Source organism: Tursiops truncatus, chromosome 5 (assembly GCF_011762595.2).
Source record: "Tursiops truncatus isolate mTurTru1 chromosome 5, mTurTru1.mat.Y, whole genome shotgun sequence".
Taxonomy (NCBI): Eukaryota; Metazoa; Chordata; class Mammalia; order Artiodactyla; family Delphinidae; genus Tursiops; species Tursiops truncatus.
The window spans coordinates 37498827-37522757 of record NC_047038.1 but is presented as its reverse complement, the minus strand read 5'-3'; the positions used below and the strand labels follow the sequence as shown (position 1 = coordinate 37522757).

General features: G+C 45.2%; 2 protein-coding genes across 5 annotated transcripts in view; both read right to left on the bottom strand.

Annotated features, from left to right (window-relative positions):
* Positions 1–12368, bottom strand: part of OTOP1 (otopetrin 1) — a 56839-nt gene extending 44471 nt beyond the window's left edge. Inside the window, exon 1 of the mRNA XM_033856849.2 lies at positions 11858–12368. Coding sequence (XP_033712740.1) covers positions 11858–12254 — 397 coding nt within the window. The 5' untranslated portion in view covers positions 12255–12368. The remainder of the gene's footprint in view (positions 1–11857) is intronic.
* The window catches only part of TMEM128 (transmembrane protein 128), a 30268-nt gene that overhangs the window by 551 nt on the left and 5786 nt on the right, over positions 1–23931 (bottom strand). Inside the window, exons 4-5 of one of the 4 annotated variants that reach the window (XM_004331537.3) lie at positions 22257–22365; positions 20362–21015 (exon numbers count right to left, since the gene is read on the bottom strand). In XM_004331537.3, the coding sequence (XP_004331585.1) occupies positions 22266–22365 (100 nt within the window). In that variant the 3' untranslated portion in view covers positions 20362–21015; positions 22257–22265. The other 3 variants (XM_033856847.2, XM_019928503.2, XM_033856848.2) reach the window with 3 other exon arrangements.

Below are 23931 nucleotides of genomic sequence, written 5' to 3'. Positions count from 1 at the left end.
ATGGAGAAAATGTTCACAAATCGTATATCTGATACGGTGTGAGGGTCCAGACTCTATACAGAACGACAATTTAACCATTAATTTAAAAAAAATAAAAAATAAACAAAGGATTTGAACAGACATTTCTCCAAAGAACATATGTAAATGGATAATTAATACATGAAAAGATGCTCAACATCACTAATCATTAGGGAAATGAAAATCACTATGAAATACCACCTCAGGGACTTCCCCGGTGGTCCAGTGGTTAAGACTCCATGCTTCCACTGCAGGGGGTGCAGCTCGATCCCTGGTCAGGGAACTAAGACCCCACATGCTGTGTGCCATGGCCAAAAAAAAAGAAAAGAAATACCACTTCACGTGCATTAGCATGGCTGCTACCCAAAAAAGAGAAAGAAAAGGGGTGGGGGGAGGGGGGAAGGAGAGGGGTAGGGGAGCGAGGGGAGGCGGGAAAGGAAGGAAGGAAGGGAGGGAGAGAGGGAGGGAGGGAGAGAAGGCGTGGGGAGAGAAGTAAAATAATAACAAGTGCTGGCAAAGATGTGGAGAAATTGGAACCCTTATACACTGTTGATGGAATGTAAAATGGTGTAGCCACTATGGAAAACAGTACGGCAGTTTCTCAAAAATTTAAAAACAGTAACTCCACATGGTCCAGCAATATACCCAAGAGGATCAAAAGCAGGTACAAAAGCATGTACACCCATGTTCATGGCAGCATTATTCACAATAGCCTAAAGGTGAAAGCAACCCAAGTGTCCATCAATGGATGAACAGATAAAGCGTGGCAGGGACTTCCCTGGTGGTGCAGTGGTTGAGAATCCGCCTGCCAACGCAGGGGACGAGGTTCAAGCCCTGGTCAGGGAAGATCCCACATGCCGCGGAGCAACAAAGTTCGTGAGCCACAACTACTGAGCCCTTGTGCCACAACTACTGAAGCCCACACACCTAGAGCCCATGCTCTGCAACAACAGAAGCCACCGCAATGAGAAGCCCACGCACTGCAACAAAGGGTAGCCCCTGCTCGCCGCAACTAGAGAAAGCCCACGCGCAGCAACGAAGACCCAATGCAGCCAAAAATAAATAAATAAATATTTAATAAATAAATAAATTTATTTTTAATTGCCCTGTTTTTTTTTTTTAAAAGTGTGGCATATCTCTTCAATGGAATATGATTCCGTTTTAAAAAGGAAAGGCATTCCGACCCCTGCTACACCGTGGATGAACCTTGAGGACATTATGCCAAGTGAAACAAGCCAGTCACAGAAGGACAGATGCTGCATGACTGTGCTCCTAGAAGATGCCTTAGAATAGTTCAATTCATAGGGGGAAAAAGCAACATGGTGGCTACCAGGGGCTGGGGTGAGGGGGAAATGGGGAGTTATTTAATGATACAGACTTTTAGTTTTACAAGATGAAAGAGTGTTGGACATTACAATTGTAATGAATTCACAATATGAATGTACTTAACACCACTGAACTGTACACTTAAATGATTACGTTGGTAAATTGTACGTTATGTCTATTTTATCACAATTTTAAAAGTTTTAAATATATATAAAGCAAATTCTACTATTGGCCTCACAAGCTGAAAGTAGAAGACAATATTATGTCTGGACCGACCTCATGCATATTCCAGGGTCTGATAAAGGACGTACATTCAACAAAGTTTGGCCAAAACAACACAAGTCCTCTAGAAGTTTTCCCCCCAAAATGATCCATCTAAGAGTGTCACTGTTCTGCTCAAAAATCTCAGTTCTCTGATCCTAAATTCCTGCTCTAAATAATAAAAGTAAGGGGTACAAGGTATACAGGAACTTTCTGTACTATCTTTGCAATTCGTCTGTAAAATAGAAAGTTTATTTTTTCAAAATGATAGGGAGGGGTCTAGAGCAATGGCATGAAAAGGGCTGTGCTAGTGAAGTGAAGAAAGGCAAGTTCTCTGATGGTACATCCAGCATAATTGACAACAAATTAAACAAACAAGAAATATGCATATGAATAAGACTGGGAAGGAATATGCAAAATACATTAAAAAGAAACTCGTAACCAAATGAAAAAAAATAGCAAGAAAACCGTAATGATGGTGGGGACTTGATCGATGTCACAGTCCCTAATCCCCCTTCTGGGCCAACATTAACCACCATTCATACATTCTCTCCCACGAACGGAGGAAACTGGATCGTGTTTGACATGAATTATGGCAAGAGAAGAGAGAAGGGCATAAGCCATAACAGGGAGCTATAATATTACAGCTCTGGCCTAAGAAGCCTCCAGTGAAGAGTAATGCAATCGCCTGGCTCCTTTCCATTGCTCAAAGCATTATAGAAACAACTCTAAGTCACATTTTCTTTAATCCTGGAAATGCCCCAGTGAAATCAGAAACTTTGTAAGAGTGGAGAATCAATCCCAGGGCTTTGAAATGGTTTGATAAATGCATGGTTCGTTTTGATTACAAAGAGAAATAGCAAGATGAGGTGAGGCAGCCTGGTTGGGTGGCAAGGGCACAGGCTGTAACTCTGGGAACCTGGCTGTACCACCAATGGAACATGGGAGTTCAGACAGGTCACTTCCATGCTTTCCCATCTATAAAATGAGATTGGTCCACAGCAGTGGCTCACAAACTGCAAGAGAATCACCTGGAGGGCTTGTTAAAACACAGAGTGCTGGGCCACACCCCCAGAGTTTCTGATTCAATAGATCTGGGGTGGGGCCCCCAAATTTGCATCTCTAACAAGTTCACAGGTGGGGTGATGCTGGTCATCTGGGACCCCACCTTGAGAACCACTGATCTTTGCCACTGACATTTCAAGAGTTGTAACAAACACATCACGTGCCTTCTCACGCTCTTAAAGCCCTTCTTTCCTTCATCCGTCCTTCCATCCATTTATTTGTACAACAAATATTTTAGGGACTCATACTGTGCATGAGGCATTTCGCCAGGGGCTCAAAGGTAAACAAGTAAGATTGCTGGAGAAACAAAAATACACACATATAGTATTGCATAAATTGTGGAGTACACAAAACATAGAGCGATGAGCTGGCACCAGACTTCTCATCTGCATCGTGGGAAACCAGAAGTCAGTGGAAGAGTAGCTAGAGGCCACTGCAAGGAAAGGACTGCATCTCAAGAACCCTATTCCCAGCCAAGATGGTACCCACTTGTCAGGGCAAAAGACAGAAAGATATTTGAAGGTATGCCAAATATAATTGTTTGACAACTATTTGTTGTTCAACTATGATCCAGGTACTTGGGATATTAAAATGCCAGTAAAATAAAGTACCTGTCCTTGATGAGTTTAACATTGAGTGGGGAAGCAGAAAAATAAACAAATAAATAATAAACACAGAAGAAATGTCAGGAAGTGCTAAGTGCATGAAGGAAAGTAAAGCAGGGAAGAGGACTGAGGTTGACGGTGGTGGTCAGAAAAGGATTCTCTGAGAAGGTGACAGTTGAACAGACAAAAAAAGGACAGGGAGAAAAATATCATCCACATAACTCACCTGAAAAAGGGCTTTAACCAAACAACCAGTGAATTAGGAGAGAGTCCTCTCAATGAGAGAAGACGAAGAGGAGAGGCAACGATAGTGAGCAACGAACTTTGCAACAGAATGTAGAGGTAGATGGACATATAAGGGAAGGAAGGAGAGAAGGAAGGGAGGGAGGGTGTAAATGAATGTATGATGGATGGATGGATAGATGGAAGGATGATGGATGGATGGATGGATGATGGATGGAAGGATGATGTATGGAAGGATGATGGATGGATGATGGATGGATGAATGTGAATGGGTGAATAGTCCAGTAGATAAACAGATTAATAGAAAAGAAAGCAAGATACGAGAGGTTAAATCCGAATGGATGAAGATAAACTGTCTGGAAATGTGTCATTTACATGCTGTATAAAGACTTGTGATACAGAATAAAATTGGGGATGACTGAGTAGGGAGCAGAGATGAAAAACCTTTCAAAGTTCTCATGGTAAAAAGATGGGTACTAGGGGAAAAGAGGGAAACAAATGTATACTCTAAAGGTCTTGTCTCACTGGAACAGAGTGGGTGGGAGGATCTTGGAGTGGGAAGCAATGTGTCTTGCTGGGGGAAATGTTGCATATTTTGTTTTCAGGTAAGAATGGAGTAATATGTATCTGGTTATGAGAATGAGAAAAGGGAATCTAGCCATTAATGGAATAGAAAAACACAATAAAATGTTCAAAGTGCTCCAAAAAGCAAACATGTAGAAAAGGCACATGAGGCAACAATATGTAAAATAAATCATTATAATCAACATAAAGAAAAATAGAAATAATAAAGTCTGGGATATAAGTCATTACAATTAGAATGATCTAAGTCTCGCATTAATTAAGGGATGGGAATATTGAATTAAAAACAAAACCTAGCTATATGTTCTTTTTACGAAACACACTTTTAACTAAGTGATAATAGTGGAAAATAGAGGGGTGGGCAAAGAGGAAGTAGCAATACAAACGAATAGAAAGAAGGAACAGCAATATTAATATCAGACCACTTGGGATTTAGGGTTCAATGTAATAAATAGGATAAAGAATCCTTCCACCCTTATCACTACACATGAAAAAGAAAACATAATGTATGAGGAAGATATAATAATCAAATAGCCCATATAAAATCATTTTTGTTTTGTATACTTAACTGCTACTTTAAAAAAAAAAAGAGTAGAAGATTTCAGAACTAGACAGATCTAGTAGACATAAGATATGACACAGAAACAGAAGAATTGAATCACACAATTGATAAACTTGGTTTTATAATACCACCTTGCATATTGATAAAAATCAATTATGCTATAAAAACACAGTACACAGAGTATAGAGGTAGGTACTGACTGCCTGGCTTCAAATCCTTTTTCTACCACTTATTATAGTTGATGACCTTGAGCAATTACTTAACTTCTCTGTGCCTCAGTTTCCTCATCTGTAAAATGTGGATAATAAGATTGACTATCTCCTAGGGATGTAGAGGAGATTAAATGAGTCATAACATGAAAAGCACCTAGAACAGTGCCCCACAAATAGAAAATTCTATAAACGGGATGTTATCATCATCATCATCACTCAACCACAAAGAAACACTTAATGAATTAGAACCAATTAGACAGTTCCCCAGCCACATTCCTTGAGAATAATCCTAAAATGTCTAGTGTTGGCAGAGGGGAGACTCCTCCTCTGTGTTAGGCTCCCAGATCCCTTCTAGGAGTCTAGAATCTTGAACCATAAGCTCTTAGAGGTGGAAGGTTCCACAAAGTTAGTTTACATCTCCCATCTCATGCAAGGATGCTTCCCAGTGCATCATGACCAGCGGCCATCTGGTCTCCACCTGGACATGCCCAGGGCTGGGAGGCTCACCCTTCCATCACCAGCTGGTGCTTAGATTACAGTGCTCTTCCCCACAGTGCACTGCAGTCAGCCTCCCAGAACTGCCATCCCCTTCCCTGGAGATTCTGCCATGGTTCACTCATTCCTTCATCCATTCATCCATGCATTCACCCATTTGATGATTCAGTAAATATCAACTTGTTACATGTTAGGCACAGTGCCAGGAGCTCAGGTTATAATGGTAATTACATTCAGACAGGGTCTTTGCCTTCAAGAGCTCACCATCTGGTCAGATCAACAAACAAACTGAATGACACAATCTCCTGCTTGAGAAGTGCTAGGAAGAAAACAGGGTGTTATGAGAACATACAACCCGGAAGCCACACCTGGTCTGAAGGCATCGGGAAAGGCTTCCCTGAAGAAGGGACTCTCGTTTGCTGACCTGGAGCTGAAGGGGGTGGGCCTGCAGCATTTTCCACCCCACATCTCCACATCCTCTCTCTCCTGAACTGGACATCCTTTCGCTCCCCCTGGGGCCGCCCTCCTGCAGGCACCCACGTGATGCTCAAAGGGGGACGTGACACTCCACGTGCAGCCTGACCTCCTTTCCAATCAATGCCCGACCAACATCGGCTTTTTGGGCAGCTACATCATGAGGCTGAAATCCTGACATCAGGTTTACATTTTCTACTAGAGCAGAAATCCCATCCCCAAACCCCAAACATGCATGATAATGCATGCAGTTAGGCAAGACTCTCTCACGGTGACCCCAGGCTGGATCACGGCTCCCTTTCCTGAGGGAATTGCTCAAAACTCCCTGCATCTTGATCTGCTCCAGAATTTTGCTGGGGTGTTGCTGTTATGCTCAGTTCTCTATCTTCTGTGTATTTTTTATCATCTTTAAAATTCAGGGTAGCTTCTTGAGACCCTACATATTCTCCCTAAGTCCACTTAATTCCTAACTGACCTCTCAGCCTCCTGTTTTACTCCTCTGAAAACCAGGTCCCACCCTGCAGATGGAGTGATTATTCTGAAATACAAGTATGATCACATCATTCCCTTTGTGCAAAACCTTCAATGGCTCCCCACTACCCACTGGACAAAACCAAGATCTGAAGCCTGCAGATAGGGTTCCAGCTAACTCAGATCTTGCTGACATCTCTGAACTCACTTCCAGACTCCAGCAAAAGCAGAAGGTCCTCCTCTGGGACCTCTCCCTAAACCCCCAAACCCTTGCCCCAGGCTACCCTTCTGCCTACCCACCCATCCCCTGCACATCATAACACTGAATCATTTAGTGAATAATAATAATGTATTTCTCTTACTAAATGCCACAGGTTTCTCTAAGCATTTTATATGTACAAACTCACTGATTCTCATACAACCCTATGTGATGGTTGGGGGGTATCATCCTCCCCATTTTACAGATGAGGAAACCGGGGCAGAAAAGTGAGGCTACATGGGTTGGGGTGGGGTTTGGTGGGGAGCTCTTAGCCATCGTGCTCTGCTGCCCCTCATTGTCTGCACCGTCTTTGCCCCCTCCTGCAGCCCTCCACGCAGGGCCAAACCTAAGCATCCTGCTGTCCCCAGGGCTCAGCCAGCGCCTGGCACAGAATGGGAGCTCGGTCCAGACTGCTGAACAAAACCAGACCAAAGTTTCTGCCCCGACGTCACAAAAGTTGTCCGCATGCAGTGGGCTTGGCCACCTTCTCTGTTGTTCCCTGCAAGTTCCAAAGGTCCCTCTGCTCGATGAAGAGGACAGAAACCAAATGGAAGTTAGAGGTTTTGCCTTCTCTGTCACCTGCTAATATCACACCCTCTGTCCCGAAGCCAGGAACTTATCTCTCTTCTCTTTCTCACTCTGTCCGAATATTTCTGGTGACAGGGGCTCAACCCTCCTCCTGATGCCCTTTCAGCTTCCTGGTCTAGAAAATGAGGGTGATAACACCCACCCCAAGAACCGCTGGGAGACTGAAAACGTTATGCTCAGTGAATGAAGCCAGCGCCAAGATGACATATTATGTGATTCCATTTATAAAAATGTGCAGACCAGGCGAGCTTAGAGACATAAAGTAGATCCACGGTTGTCTATTCCTGGGGAGGGTCTGGGGGATGATAGCTAAAGGGCACAGTGTTTCTTTTTTTTTTTTTTTTTGCGGTACGCGGGCCTCTCACTGTTGTGGCCTCTCCCGTTGCGGAGCACAGGCTCCGGATGCGCAGGCTCAGCGGCCATGGCTCACGGGCCCAGCCGCTCCGCGGCATGTGGGATCCTCCCGGACCGGGGCACGAACCCGTGTCCCGTGCATCGGCAGGCGGACCCTCAACCACTGCGCCACCAGGGAAGCCCCACAGTGTTTCTTTTTGAGATGAGAAAATGTTCTAAAAATTGACTGTGGTGATGTTTGCACATCTCTGCGAATATCCTACAAACCATCGGCTTGTGCACCTTAAATGGGTGAACTGTAGACGATGTGGACTACATCTCAAGAAAACTATTGTTTTAAAGAAAGGAGGAGAATTGCTAGGCACACTGACATGGGCTCACTACACCCAGAGCAGGGACAGAAGCCCAAGGAAACGTGGAGTATCTGGAGAGGCCGTGTCTGCAGAGGAGTAAGGTGATCAAACTGAGATGAGCGTGCATTCTGAGGAGGGAAACAAGGTGAAGCCCAGACCCATGTTCATGAACTTGCTGCATCTGCCCCGAAGTCAGCAGGGTGGGCTGGAATACCACGGTGGCCCACCCTGACCACTCTCTCCTTGGCCACACCAGACGCTGCCACAGGACTGCACACCAGGTTTTGCAATCCTGTCAGTCATCCTCCAGTGGTTTCTGTGAGTCCTGGCTGTACTCCTAGACTGTGGGCTCCCCTGGGTGCGGGGGCGGTTGCATCCTCGTGTCCTGCAGCCTTCCTCCTTCCCCTCTCCCTCCTCTTCTGCTCTCCGCCACCATCCTGCATGGCAGTCCACCTCTCTTCACACGTGCACTTGGAACCATTTCTTTTAGCAACCTTCACTTTCTCACACATTGGACCGCCTGTTTCTAAAACCCATCACTGTGTCCCAATCTTTCTCTCTACAGCCTGTACAGCCACCTGTCCTGGGCAGATCTTACAAAAGCAGCTCACGTCTGCCCCTTTACTTGCAGCCCCTTAGGGATAAGGAACACAGTGCTCTGAGCAGCCCTTTTCCAAGGATGGTGCACTGGACAGAGATGGAATGTGTCGTATACGTGGACGTGCCTCATTTTAAGTAAAAAGCACTTTGTAAAAATCTGATCTCATGAAAGTAGATTTGGGAGTGATTATTCACACGCACAAAGAAAGCCTCACTGTAACAAACAACTGGGACAATGATTCTAATGTACCAGCATTCCAAACGGACTCAATAACTGTGGCTATTAGTCATACTGTCGTCATTGCCATGATTTTGGGTTAATAACACTTCTCTGGGCTTGAGACAGGCCAGAAACAAGGAAAAGGACTACCTTCACCACTGCGGTCTTTTAAGAGACCAGAAACAGAACAGAAGCAGGACCCTGGTAATTAACAGGAAGAAATGGCTATTCATTAGGTTTTCACGTCACTGGACACACGGGACTGGCATGAGATATCCCAGCTGCTGCCACTTCCTCCAGAAGAAATCAATCTCTTAGCAAACAGAGGATCTGGATGAATAATCCATCATTTCCACTCATTTTTAAAAATTAGTCAATATTTTTTGTTCCAAAGAAAGTCTTCACTTTCTCACACCCAGTAGGTGGGACAGAATGTTTTCCTGCTCAAAGAAATGCCTCACAGCCCGTACCAAGACCCAAAAACTTTCTCTGGAAAACCTCAGTGCCCAGAATTCCACAGGGTGGCTCTTTCTCAGAGCCCCAGACTTCTAAGACCATCACAGAAGCCAGGGCAGCGCTAAGTCAAACCTGTTTTTCCAGCTAGGATTCCAGGGAAATCCTCAGTCCCTGCTGGGGCTGAAAGCACTTCCCTTGGCATTATGGCCTCCTGGGGTACTTTGGGGATAATTAGGCTCTTGCTTCTTTGATAAACTGCAGCTCATTCACAGGGATAGACAGGGCTTTGCACACAGCTTTCACTCGACCTCTCCCAGCTCCTCCCTGAGAGGTGGCCAGTATTCTTATTTTACTGATGAGGAAACCGGGACTCAGAAAGGCGAAGGTAACAGAGCCGAGATATCAAGCCAAGACTTCCAGGGTCAGCACCACTTCCGTCATCCACATAGCTCACTTGAATAGTTATGTTATTATGGGGTAACTTGCTGAGTGTCTAAACAGACACCCCCTTTACTGAACACCTACTATGTGCTCCCCTACACTGCCTCATTTGCTCCAGCTCTATCTGGTGTCTAATGGACATCTCAGCTGTAACACGTCCACAAGAGGAATCCTGGTTCTGCATCCCCACCCTTACTCCTCCTCCTGTCTTCCCAGTCTTGGGAAATGGCACGACCATTCATCCATTGACTGGGGTCCCAGGGCTTAGAGTCTTCCTGGAAAGAGGGAGAGAGAGAGGAGGGAAGAGTGAGGAAGAACAGGGTGGGGGAGGGAGAGAGGAAGGAAGGGAGAAAGGAGAGAGGGAGAGAGGAAGGAAGGATGAGGGGAGGGCAGGAGAGAGAAAAAGAGGAAGGAGGGAGAGAGGGAGGGAGGGCGAGAGAAAGGAAAGGAGGGAGGAGGGGGAGGATGGAACAGGGAGGAGTAACACAGAAAGGAAGGGATGGATGAGGAGAGAAGAAGAAGGGAAGAAGAGAAGAAAGAAGAAAAGAAGGATGGAGTAGGAAGGAAGTGAGGGAAAGACCAAGGAAGGATCCTGCCACTACAGGAAAGCATAGGTCAAAAGCCTCTGTATGCAATATTTTTTTAGCCCGTTTAAGTCAACAACCTCAAAATAACATTTTATTCTTGTTTGCTTGTTTGCTGTGACACTGGATTCACTGCCATTTATAGGGTCACAAAACCACGAACCTCCCTGAAACAACTACTTTCAGAGCAGGAATCTGGGCCACGCTGCAGTTGTGTGCAGTTTTTCCAAAGGCAAGATGAGCAGTCCCTGAGCCTAAGAAACCTAAAATCTCATCCAGATGACAAGGCTTATATCCACTAGTCATAAGACAAGGCAGAAATTGACAAGTGCCAAAGATCTCTACACAGAGAGAGCTGTGGCAGCCCATGGGAGTGAGGAGTAATTCCTGCCAGGTGTGTAGAGAAGGTGTCCTTGGGGCAGACCTTTGAAGGGAGTGTGGGTGGGAGGGAGAGTGACTGTGTGCTGGGCGCCCACCCTGTACCCAGCAGTCACTGGTCCTACACGTGTGATTCCCATTCTACACATGCTGAAACTAGGGGAGTGGGAAGACTAAACAACGTGCCCAAGAGCATGCAAGGAAAATGACAGCCACACTCTGAGACTTAAATTCAGATCGTACATGAGAATTCAAGCAGAGACCTGTGATGTGTCTGGACCACACAGAGTGAAATGTACCCGGCCCCTCCCATGAAGATTTCTCAGGCACCCGCTTTCTCCACAGACTCCCCACCACCTCCTCCCTTTGACCTGCATCATGTCTATCTCCCTTCCAACAGTGCAAGGTCCTTGAGGAGAGAAGGGTTCCTGTCTTGACGACGTTTCAATCAATGTGTTGTGGGTACCTAGCAAGTGCTTCTATTCCCCACTGCCTGAACATTTATCCACTCATTGATTACATCATTCATCTCAACCACATTTTCTTAGCACCCACTCTATGCCAGGCCCTGAGTTGGCTCTAGGACGAAGAGATGAGCATCTTAGAGATCCCCCAGTGTGGTGGAGGGGACAGAAGTGTCAACAAGAAGCACAGTGACTTCCCAGGGCGCAGTGAGGGGTGAAGGAGTGCAGTCAGAACCCCAAAGGGTGAGAGAGGGGGTCTGAAAAGCATCACTGGGGAGCACAGGGTGGGGCCTGAGCCCTATCTCCTAAAGCAAGGCAGGTGGGAGGCATTCCAGGAAGAGGGAACAGAATATGCAAAGGCAAATAAGCATGAAATATTGTGATGGGAACTAAAAGCCTTTGAGACTGGAGCACAGAATGCGGGCCAAGGAGAGGATTAAACTAAAGAGGCCATCTGAGCTCAGATCTTAGCGGGCCTTGAATGCCAGGATAAGGAGTGTGGCCTCCATCATGGGGTCCGTGGAACCATGGCAGGGCTTTAAACAAGGAAAGATGTGAATAGGTTTGTGTAACCGTAGTTCCAACGATGGCATTTAAGGCAAGAGCCTGAAGGCGGAGAGAGGAGACTATGGCAATAATCCAGCCTTAAGAAAGAAAGAGAGAGAAGGGAAGGTGGGCGGAGGCGGGCAGAAAAGATGTGCAGGAAGATGGAGGCAGAAAAGACTAAAGGAGAGAAGTCAGAGGAGGAAAGGGCACAGAGCTGCTGTCGGGCTGCGGCTAGCGGGCGAGCAGGCTGGGTTCGCTGGGCACTCACCCGCCGGCCGGCTCGCTGCTTCGGGGACTCACCGCGGAGCCAGCGCGCGCCGGCGTGCGTGTCCTTGAGGCGGCGGTGCGCGGAGCTGCGGCCCACGTACCACAGCATCCAGAGCAGCTGCAGCAGCATGAGCGCCGTGAGGAAGCACAGCAGGTCGCTCTTGCCCACGCCCGAGGCGTGCACGGCCCAGGCCAGCAGGAACAGCAGCCCCGCCACGAACACGTTCAGCCCATACTGGCTGCTCAGCGCCTCCGCCAGCTTCTGCGGGAAGCTGGCGCGGATGGCGCCCCGACGAGGGGCCGGGGACTCCGGGGGCCCCGGGGCCGGGAGCTGGGGCTGCGGGCAGGCTGCGGGTCCCGACGAGCCCCTGTCCGGGCTGCTCCGAAACGCCTGGGGAGAGGCAGGCGCCTCCTGGCCCTCGGGCATCATTGAGGGACCCGCACTGAGTCTAGTCCCGGGGGCGGCTGCGACCCGGGCCCCACCCGCTGCCCCCGTCTTCTGCCCTAGCCCCGACGCCCTCTGCCAAACAGCCCGCTGTCCTGATCACCCTCGGACGCCTGATCTCCCGCCTTCTGCCCCCACCCTCGGTCAAGGTACCCACCCGATCCACTTACCACCTTCCCCCCCGCTCCCCGCCGACCCAGGCTGACCCGGGCTGACCCCGGCTTCTTCGCGCTCCTCAATTCGCACCGCCCACCTTCCCTCCCTCCTCAATGTCCGGGGCAACACTTCCGCCCACTCTGGACCCACGCGGGCCGCTCCCCGCCCCTGGTGCCTCGGCCTGGGGCCAACCCTGCCCCGATGGCCGCGCGTCCTCCCGCTCCCCGACCCGCGCGCCCGGACCCGCCCGCTATCCTCAGCTCTGTCCCCTGAGCCGATGCCGGATGACAGGTGCCTCCCGCCGGCTCCCAGAGGTGGGATGGCGGGCAAGGTGTCGCCCTGAGCCGGCCCGAGGGTGTGGGCGCGGAGGCGTGGCCGCGGCGGAGCGGCGCGTCTGGGGCCCCGCGGGTGAGTGCGCTCCTCTGGTGCCCCTGAGCGTCTCCGTAGCGGACCACGGAGGTCTAGGTGAGCCCGGACGAACGCGTCCGTGTGCATGAGTGTCTGCCTGTCCTCGTCTCTGCGTATTTCTACGGTCTGTTTTCTCTGTTGCGTGTTGCTGTGTCTCTCTAGAGGTCAGTCTTTGGGTGTGTCTGGTTGGGTCGGGGAGGATGGGAGGGGGTGGCAGCCCCTGTCCCTAGATCTATGAATAGGGGGACAGGGTGTCCTTTTCGTTTGTGTCTGTTTGTCTGTCCGTCTGGTGTACCTGGGTGTCTGCCAGGAGATGCCCAGATGCGGACAAGACAGAAGCCACTTTCCAAGAAAAGAGAACATCTCTCTCCCTCCTCCAAGGGAATGGGGGCTACTTCTAGACTGAGCTGAGCTGGGGCTGGGGGCTGCCAGGAATCCTCCCTAGAGCCGGGGGAACCGGAGCATCTCCCTCTGCTCCCCCAGGCCCCCCAAGCTGACCTGGTCCGCCAGAATGCCCCTCTCAGGAGGTCTTAAGGGCTGGCGTGGCTGAGATCAGGGCTGGAGCGGGAAGCTGGGAGGGAGCTGCTGGGGGATGGAGCCCAGGAAAGGGCAGGCAGGGCTCACAGCGAGCCCCTTGTGCAGTAGCATAGGGCCCAGCACTCAGGAGACACCCTTTCCCCTTGGTTTAACATCCTGCTGTTGCCGTTCTGAAATTCTTAATTTTTGAACAGGGGGACCCACATTTTCATTTTTGCAGTGGATCCAGCAAATTACTTAGCTGGTTCTGATTGCCAGAAGGTCCTGGCTGTGAGGGAGCCCTGGGCTGGGAGGGAGTCAACCTGAGGACTTGCCATCATTCACGTTTTCACTTTGTTCATTCATTTATGTGGTCTACACTCATTTATACTACACTGAATCATTTCAGGCTCTGTTCCAGGTGCCAGGAATTCAGTTATGAAAGACTGCCCTCACGGAGCTGACATTCTGGTGGAGACACACTCAATGGATAACTATTTAACTCGCTGAGAAGCTATAGAGTATCAAACATGAGACTCAGCCCTGCCTTCCAGGAGCCCTAGGGCGGGAGGGTTGGGCAAGCCCTGAGTCTGCCAAGAAGGGTGAGAGGTTCCCGGAGGAGGCACCAACTGTACAGTTGCTTTTGTGGGGTTTTTTTTAACATCTTAATTGGAGTGTAACTGCTTTACAGTGGTGTGTTAGTTTCTGCTTAATAACAAAGTGAATCAGCTATACATATACATATATCCCCATATCTCCTCCCTCTTGCGTCTCCCTCCCACCCTCCCTATCCCACCACCTGTACACTTTTTTTTTTTTTTTTTTTTTTGTGGTACGTGGGCCGCTCACTGCTGTGGCCTCTCCCATTGCGGAGCACAGGCTCCGGACGTGCAGGTTCAGCGGCCATGGCTCACGGGCCCAGCCGCTCCGCGGCATGTGGGATCGTCCCAGACCGGGTCACGAACCCATGCCCCCTGCATCAGCAGGCGGACTCTCAACCACTGCGCCACCAGGGAAGCCCTCATTGTAGTTTTGATTTGCATTTCTCTAATGATTAGTGATGTTGAGCATTCTTTCATGTTTGTTGGCAGTCTGTATATCTTCTTTGGAGAAATGTCTATTTAGGTCTTCTGCCCATTTTTGGATTGGGTTGTTTTTTTGTTATTGAGCTGCATGAGCTGTTTATAAATTTTCGAGATTAATCCTTTGTCAGTTCCTTCATTTGCAAATATTTTCTCCCATTCTGAGGGTTGTCTTTTTATCTTGTTTATGGTTTCCTTTGCTGTGCAAAAGCTGTGAAGTTTCGTTAGGTCCCATTTGTTTATTTTTGTTTTTATTTCCATTTCTCTAGGAGGTGGGTCAAAAAGGATCTTGCTGTGATTTATATCATAGAGTGTCCTGCCTATGTTTTCCTCTAAGAGTTTGATAGTTTCTGGCCTTACATTTAGGTCTTTAATCCATTCTGAGCTTACTTTTGTGTATGGTGTTAGGGAGTGAGCTAATCTCATACTTTTACATGTACCTGTCCAGTTTTCCCAGCACCACTTATTGAAGAGACTGTCTTTTCTCCACTGTACATTCCTGCCTCCTTTATCAAAGATAAGGTGACCATATGTGCGTGGGTTTATCTCTGGGCTTTCTATTCTGTTCCATTGATCTATCTTTCTGTTTTTGTGCCAGTACCATACTGTCTTGATTACTGTAGCTTTGTAGTACAGTCTGAAGTCAGGGAGCCTGATTCCTCCAGCTCCGATTTTCGTTCTCAAGATTGCTTTGGCTATTCGGGGTCTTTTGTGTTCCCATACAAATTGTGAATTTTTTGTTCTAGTTCTGTGAAAAATGCCAGTGGTAGTTTGATAGGGATTGCATTGAATCTGTAGATTGCTTTGCGTAGTAGCGTCATTTTCACAATGTTGATTCTTCCAATCCAAGAACATGGTGTATCTCTCCATCTATTTGTATCATATTTAATTTCTTTCACCAGTGTCTTATAATTTTCTGCATACAGGTCTTTTGTCTCCTTAGGTAGGTTTATTCCTAGGTATTTTATGCTTTTTGTCTGATGAGGCACTTTTTATTGATTTAGATGATGAGATCCAGGAGCTCGAGCCTGAACCTGATGCTGTAATGGGATGAAACTTCAGTGATTCCTGGAAGATAAATGACTTTTGCATGTGGAAGGAATCTGGAGAATTTATGAACAGAGATTAGACTGTGGCAATGTTCACTTTTCTTTTTTTTTATTGAAGTATAGTTGATTTACAATGTTAGTTTCTATTGTACAGCAAAGTGAATCTCACATATATATATAATTCTTTTTCATATTCTTTTCCTTAGGGTTTATACAAGATATTGAATATAGCTCCTTGTGCTATACAGTAGGCTTTGTTGTTTATCTATTTTACATAGAGTAGTGTGTACCTGTTAATCCCAAACTCCTAATTTATTCCTCCCCCATCCCCATTCCCCTTTGGTAACCGTATATTTGTTTTCTATGTCTGTCTGTTTTTGTTTTGTAAATAAGTTCATTTGTATCATATTTTAGATTCCACACATAAGTGATATCATATGACATTGATATTTGTCTTTTTCTGACTTACTTCACTTAGTATGATAATCTCTAGGTCCATCCATGTTGCTGCAAACGGCATTATCTCATTCTTTTTTATGGCTGAGCAGTATTCCATTGTATTTATACACATCTTCTTTATCCATTCGTCTGTTGATGGACATTTAGGTTGCTTCCATGACTTGGCTGTTGTGAATAGTGATGCTATGAGCACTGGGGTGCATGTACCTTTTAGAATTCAAGTTTTCTCAGGATATATGCCCAGGAGTGGGATTGCTGGATCATGTGGCAACTCTATTTTTAGTTTTTTAAGGAAACTCCCTACTGCTCTCCACAGTGGCTGCTAGACTATGGCAATTTTAAAACACGACCTGCAAATTTTTTGGTACTCCTCCTTTAGGATGGGGCAAAGCCATGTCCCCCTCCCCTTAAACAGGGGATCTGTGACTGCTTGACCAGTAGCATAGGATGGAAGTGACACTCAGCTCCTGAGCCCACACTTTAAGCAGTAGCTTCCTTTTCCTGTCTCTAGGAACACCGTGGTAGGTGGAGTAATGGCCCCAAAGATGTCCACACCCTACTCCCTGGTACCTATAAATATGTTGTTACCTGGCAAAAGGAACACTGAAATGAAGTAAGGATTTTAAAACACGGAGATGATGTTGGGTGGCCCAGGTGGGTGGGCCCAATGTATTCACACAGACCCTTAGGAGTGAAGGAGGCAGCAGAAGAGTGGGTCAGAGCAATGTGGCAATGGAAGAAGAGGCAGGAGAATTTCAAAGTATAAGAGGGATGTGTTGACCCACTGTCCTAGGCTTTGAAGATGGAGGAAGAAAGCTACACGAGCAAGAAATGCACGTGGCTGGCGTCTCCAAGCTGAGAACGGCCCTCAGCTGCCAGCCAGCTGGGAAATGGGGATCTCAGTCCTTCAGCTGCAAGGGACTGAATTCTGCCAACAGCCTGAAAGAACAAGGACATGGATTCTCCCCTAAGAGCCTCCAGAAAGGGATGCAGCCCTGCCGAGAGCCATATTAGACTTCTAACCAAGGAACCGTGAGATAATCAATTTCTGTCATTTTTAGCGCTATTGGTGGCAATCTGTTACAGCAGCAACAGAAAACTAATGTAAAAGCTCACCCTTGAATCCCAGCTACTATGCCATGAGGACACCCAAGCTGCCCATGAAGATGTCTAGGCGGAGTGAAATTGGGGGCCAGCACCATCTCACCAACCACAAGGGAACCACCTTGGAAGTGGACCGTCCAGTCCCAGTTGAGTCACCCCATACATAACAAGCTGTTCCTATCAATTCCTGCTCAAATTTCAGATTCCTGAGCAAAATAAAGGGTGGTGGTTGTCCTAAGGCACTTAGTTTTGGCGTGGTTTGTTATGCAGTGATAGGTGATAACCGGGACATACAGACAGATGCACGTGGAAGTCAGCCCAGGGTATAAGAAGGAATCCCAGGTTTTGTGGCGGCACCATGACAGGGGTGGAGGGATTACAAGGAGTCCTGCTGGTCCTGAGAGACAGTGGGGATCAGGCTGCGGGCTGGGCGCACAGGAGCAAGGGAAGCAGTGAGCTGAGTGAACTCCAGGATCCACTCCTACCCGAGTGTGGGCTGGGGAGGGACCAAGTTCCTGACATCCTTTTGGACCCTATTTTTATACATAAAGGAACATTACACACACTCTTTTGCGTCCATACGTCCTAATACAATTTTTTTTTAATGAGGAAAACAACTGGATATCATAAGCCTGGAGAATTCTTCGGTGGAGTTTTGCTGTAAAGGGGACCCAAAAAGTGGTTAATAACTGGAGAAGCTTGAGGGAGCCCTATCTTGGGTGTTTGTTTGAAGATGGTAAATAGTACAACACATTTGTATGTGGACAGGAATGATGCATCTCAAGGCATCACGAATATACCCAAAGTGAGGTATAATAAGGTTTGCCAAAGCTACAGCTCTACCAAAAGCTAGTTGCTCACATTGCTTTAGAAATAAAATAGCTACACATTACATTTCTGCCGAATTGGGACAATCCCATTCCTCAACTTCAAAACTGAATCTGAGAGACTTAGAAGAGATCTTTGTGGTCTTTTTAGGAATAATTTACTCTTCTGTTCAACTCCCAATCTTCCCTTGACCCGGAGCCTGCAATTTGGCTTCTTTCAAATTAGTCCTTAGTGTATGCGAAATATTCCTGATTGTTATTTATTTTTATGAATTCTATGTAAACATTTCTTAAAATCTACCAAGCTCTTTCGCACCTCAAGAAACACTGAGCTGAATCAAAGTCTTTAAATATTTTTAAGTGAAGGGCAGTTATCCTAACTGTGGCCACGGAAGAGGGCATCTATTAACCCCTATTACCTAGGACCACCCCACCCCACCGCCCCAAATGATTCTACTTATAAAGATGTGGCTCTTAGCTTTTCCCTCGATTCCTTTCCAATGTATTTCTCTTTTGCTTAAGCATAGCCAGAGACATTTTCTTGTTATTGTTGTATAAAACCAAAGAACCCTGAGACAGCCAGGATGTTAAATGCTACAAAGTCTCCTAGAAAGACCACTGCCTCCCAAGCTAGGTCCCAGACACAGATTTGGAGGGAGCCTCGATCTGGTTTTTACCCTAGGGAGCTAAGTTCGATTCTGCTATCTCTGTGTTCCCTGACAATTCGAACATTCTAGCTTCTGCAGAGACATCTCTGCCCAAAGTGACTGGAACAGGATAGTTCTGGAACGAGGCTGAACGTTAGAATCACCTGGAGGACTCTTCACAAGACAGCCTTGTCACCAGCTGCAATGGGAACCTCTGAGCAGCAGGCCTGAGGCAACCAGTGTGCAACCTGGGTGGAAGACTCGGTCTTGACACTTGGGATTGTCAGTCAGGGACATTTTTAAGAACACACACTTGCTTCTACCATATCCCTGACTTTCATGCTAAACATTCACAACGGTTAGTTCCGTTATTCGTTACTATTCTGAGTGGATGCTCCTCCCACAGGCTTGTTTAGAAGCAGCAACAACACTGCTTGACACAGTTTTTATTTAATAATTATAACAAGGGCTTCCCTGGTAGCGCAATGGTTGAGAATTTGCCTGCCAATAAAGGGGACACGGGTTCGAGCCCTGGTCTGGGAAGATCCCACATGCCACGGAGCAACTGGGCCCGTGAGCCACAACTACTGAGCCTGCGCATCTGGAGCCTGTGCTCCGCAACGAAAGAGGACGCGATAGCGAAAGGCCCGCGCACCGCGATGAAGAGTGGCCCCCGCTCGCCGCAACTAGAGAAAGCCCTCGCACAGAAACGAAGACCCAACACAGCCCAAAATAAATAAATAAATAAATAAATAAATTTTAGAAAATAATAATTATAACAATAGGAAAAGACCCACAAATAATCTGCACAGCACTTATTTAATGGGCACAGGGACCAGGCATGATCCTGTTTAAACAAATTTATTCAGATGTCTCTTTGTAACAGGATCATCTCCTTACCACCCTAGCTATACCACAGTATCAGCACTTGGCTAACTGGGTTCTAATGACTGTATTACACAGAAAATCCCAGCCTTAGGTTTCTAACCAAGTATCAACAGTAAAACTACTTTGCAAGAAAAGAAAAATGGAAGGAAGGGAGGGAGGGAAGGAAAGATTTCTTGCAGAATCTGCCCAAACACTCTGTGGGAGTTGTCACGGGGGGTACGTCCCTTGCCCCGCACCAAGTTCCCTCCAGAGGGTCTGAATCAGTGCTCCCTCTAATCCTACTTCCTGGGTTTGCAACCTCCGCCTTACACTGGACCCTCACATAACTGACTGACTTGGCCACCTGATTCTGACCTTCGCCTGACTTTGCTCCTTACTTTAAATGACTCTCTCTACACACCCTCACACGCATATGTACACCAACTGAGCTTGATTCTGTTTACCGATCATGCCTGCCTCTTCCCATTCCTCTCTTTGATCTACTTTGTCTTTCATTCCCTCTCCATTACCATTTATTGAGTGAGCACCTACTGTGTGCCAGGCACTGTAGTAGGTGTCTCATAAACATTATTCTTATCACCCACAACCCAACAACACAGATAATGTTCCTGCCTCACAGCTGGAGAAAGACTAACTGCTGCTCAAGGTCAAGATTAACTACTACTGCAGGGTGTGATCCGAGCCAGACACAAGTGTTGACTGAAACATATCATCACCTGAAGTCCCTTGTGGGTGGGGAGCGCAGAAACCAACATAAGGTACTTAAAATGTCACAATGCTTACGATGTTTAGGTTTAATGTAAACATATTTGCATCTGAAAGTGCAAATACTGTCTTCCATTGGTCTTTGAAAAGCAGAGTAGCCTTCTCTAAAAAGAAGCCTTATTTCTATAGTGAAAGTGCTAATAGCTGAAGACAGAAACAATTCCAAAGTTTGTATTAACAAAACCCACAAGAAAGTTATAGAAATACTTTATTTAAATATTAAGAAAAAAATTACATGTACTTAAGATGATTAAAAGTTCATATGTTAAACAAATGCTAAAAACCCAGTAATTTACACAGTGATAAATCTTAAGTGATGGGAAAACACAAAATCCTTTCAACTGGTCCTCCTCCTTACAAAGCTATTATAAAAACGGTATTATTAGGAATTGCTGAAGTTGGGTTAAAGGCACATGACACTATCATTCCTTTATATACACAGCCAGTCATCTCAAACACTGAACTGCTCACCCTTAAATGGAAGAGTGAACAACTTCTCTGAACTATCGGGAGTACATTATGCATCTCTAATGAAAATTCATTTAAATTTTTACACCAACAATTTCTCCAATGATCCAAACAGATTAACACTGCAAATTAGTTATTTCTGTCTTGAATAGAATATTTCTACTTTGAATCTGAAAAATTCGATAATGAGTTTAGGAATATACAAATGAAATATAATTTATTCTGATTTCAACTACAGAGCTATAAAGTTACAATTCTTCCAAGGAAACCATTCACTTCATAGATGCAAAAACACACTGTAGCTTTTCCATTATGTCTGCGGTGCTTTCAGCTAGCAGGATATTAATCATTCACTTTAAACTGACATGCCCTTACACCTGAAAGAAAACCCAAGCGAGACATTCTATCTCAGGCTGTTGGATTTAATATTAAAAAGCACAGTTCAATCTCCCTGCCTACAACATTCTCTGGCTCTCTGTTACCAATTAAACGTTGATGTCGGCAGTAAGTCAAAAGCTCCTGAACACGTGGAAAAACTCAATACGGAACAGCCAGAGATTCAAAGCAGACAGGGTCAGATGAGGGAATGTTCTTGTGGCGACAGGTCAACAGGGACAGAGGACATACTGTGAGAGTCCAAACGGTCCTAGACACAGCACAACGTGTGGAGGGGACTCTGCACATCAGCATGTGTGTGCTAGCAGCTATTTTCAGACTAGCAACAATGAGAGGACATCCATTTCTTCTTTACCTGGTTATAGGGACTTTCCTTTAAAACTCCAAAGGGAGAACATGCTGTCTGTGAGCTGAAATGTCAGTTTTCTTTTGCACCCCAATAATTGAGTGCATTAACTTTTTCTTCTCTGGGCCTCAGTTTTCCAAGTTTACTTCTCTGGGTCTCAGTTTTCAAGTTTACAAGTAAGTAAACTGACATATGGAATAGATTTTCTCCAAGTTCTAACGTAAGCAACATGAAGAGAGGGACCGTCTGTCTTTTTCACCATGTCCCTAAGCATGTACAGTGAGTACTCTGAACACATACTTATTCAATAAATGAGTTATCTGACAATTAGCAAATAGACCCCATTGTGAAGGCAGCAGGCCCAGGGACACAGCGGTCTCTGGGGAAGCAGAAATTCTATAAATAACATGGAAGGGAAAGGCTGGTGTGCCATCCATCAGATTTTTATGAGGCAGCCAGGACAGTTAGAAAACAGATTTTTCTTCTCAACTGGGTAAAATTGCCCATTCTTCCCATATTCCCATTAACTAAGAACGATCTAGCCAATAGTCATCAGTATAGAAGTAGATGGAAGTTTACTGCGATAGAAAATGAATCAATGTGTGAACTTATCCATATTGGAAGGTGCAAATACTCTCTTCATGAGATCTTGGAAGGTCAGGGTGCCTTCTCGAAAAAGTAGTCACTTAGAACTAAATTATGCAAATGGAAAGGGATCACAGTCCCTTCTACCTCAGAGTTCAATGGATGAACAACTCTCGTGTAAACATGACTGAAATAATTTACTAGTCCGTTACTGCTATGTCCACTGAAAATTATCATGAAAGACTTTTTCAAATGCATTCATTATTAGAAATACCATTCCAGAAATCTTACCTTTAGAAATCATCCAAGGAGTGAGATCAACATTACAACCCCCATAAACTGGGTAAACAACAGCAGTGGAGTGAAAAATGACCACACATGCCATAAAGCAACATTGAAGCTGAAAAGAAAAGGACAAAATAGCCACACAGTTCACAACTATAGCTATACTCTACACAACTATATTCTACTGCAGAATCTAGATTTAAAGGACTCACTTTTACCCGGTTTGGGAAAGTTCATTCAGCCAGTAACTTTCTATATATAAATCATGTTTCTCAGATATGTGACTTAGCCAATATTGGAAATATCACAATTTCTTCACGAAGTACTCAGAACTGGAATCACTAAAGCTCCTCTAACAAGAGCTGGCCTGGCTTAACAGAGACTTCAGTCTCTTAACATTAGTATCTGTAAAGGAACACGAAATAAAATGACTACAGCCTGCTTTTACTATCTCACACACTACCAAACTATAATGGTAAAAAAAAAAAAAAAATAGACGGTTAAAGTATTTTTCTGTTAGAAACAGAATGAAAAAGTAATCATTTATAAGCTGCTATTAAACTTTCCATTGAGAAAAATACTATTCCTGTCACCAGGTAAGAATAACACACTTTCTAAGTGCAATGATTTTTATGAACTGAATTTTTAACAGCAGAAGTTAATAAAGGAAAATTATAGTCAATTAAATAAGTGTTTCAGATAATTAATGACTAACATAATATTTTGAGAAGTAGACATTTAAATAGCTATAATCCTACTGTTCTAAAACATACAATAATATTTCCGGAGGTGACATTAGCCTTATAAGAAATTGTAAAATAAGACAACTGTCTACACTCGTCACCGAAGGGTTAATAAAAAACTGCATCACAATGCAACATATGTCAAACACCCATAAACTTCAACTACAGAAAATACATAATAGAAAAAATACATTTAAACTGAATATGTACAAAGGTGTGTGGTTTTCCCCAAATTAAAATGCAATTAATATAAAGAGAGAGAAAAAACCTAAAAGCCCATACACAATGTTCAGTGTAGTTTTCTCTCTGGTTGGCAGGATCATGGGATTTACTTCCTTTGTGTTTTTCTGTAATTTACAGATTTTTCTTTAATGAGCAAGTTATAAAATACTTTTATAAACATAAAAAAAACTTTTCATTGAGAACCTCTTAGCTTATGAAAAATGATGTTAATTGTGGCATTATTTATAACAGCGAAAGAATAAAAAAACAGGGAGCTGGTTAAATAAATCATGATATGTCCATGCAGTGATAATGATGTAACTGTTAAAAAGAATGAGACACATCTTTATGTACTGGTATGGAAGAATTCCAAACTCAATTTAAAAAAAAAAAAAGATCACTCTGGAAAACAGTTTGGCACTATTTACTAGAGTTGGAGGTATGCATACCCAATGAGCCAATGATTTCCCTTCTAGAGATATGTATATATGTATGCATGTACAAATACATCCAACAGAAGCACGCGCAGGCACACAAGACATACACAAGAATGTTCTTAACAGCATCACTCATAATAACCCCAAACTGGAAACAATCCAAATGCGATCAACAGCAGAACAGATAAACTGGGAGTTGGTTATAAGATGGAATGCTGAACAGCAATGAAAACGAGCAACTGTTATGCACAATATGGACAAATCATACATAATGTTGCA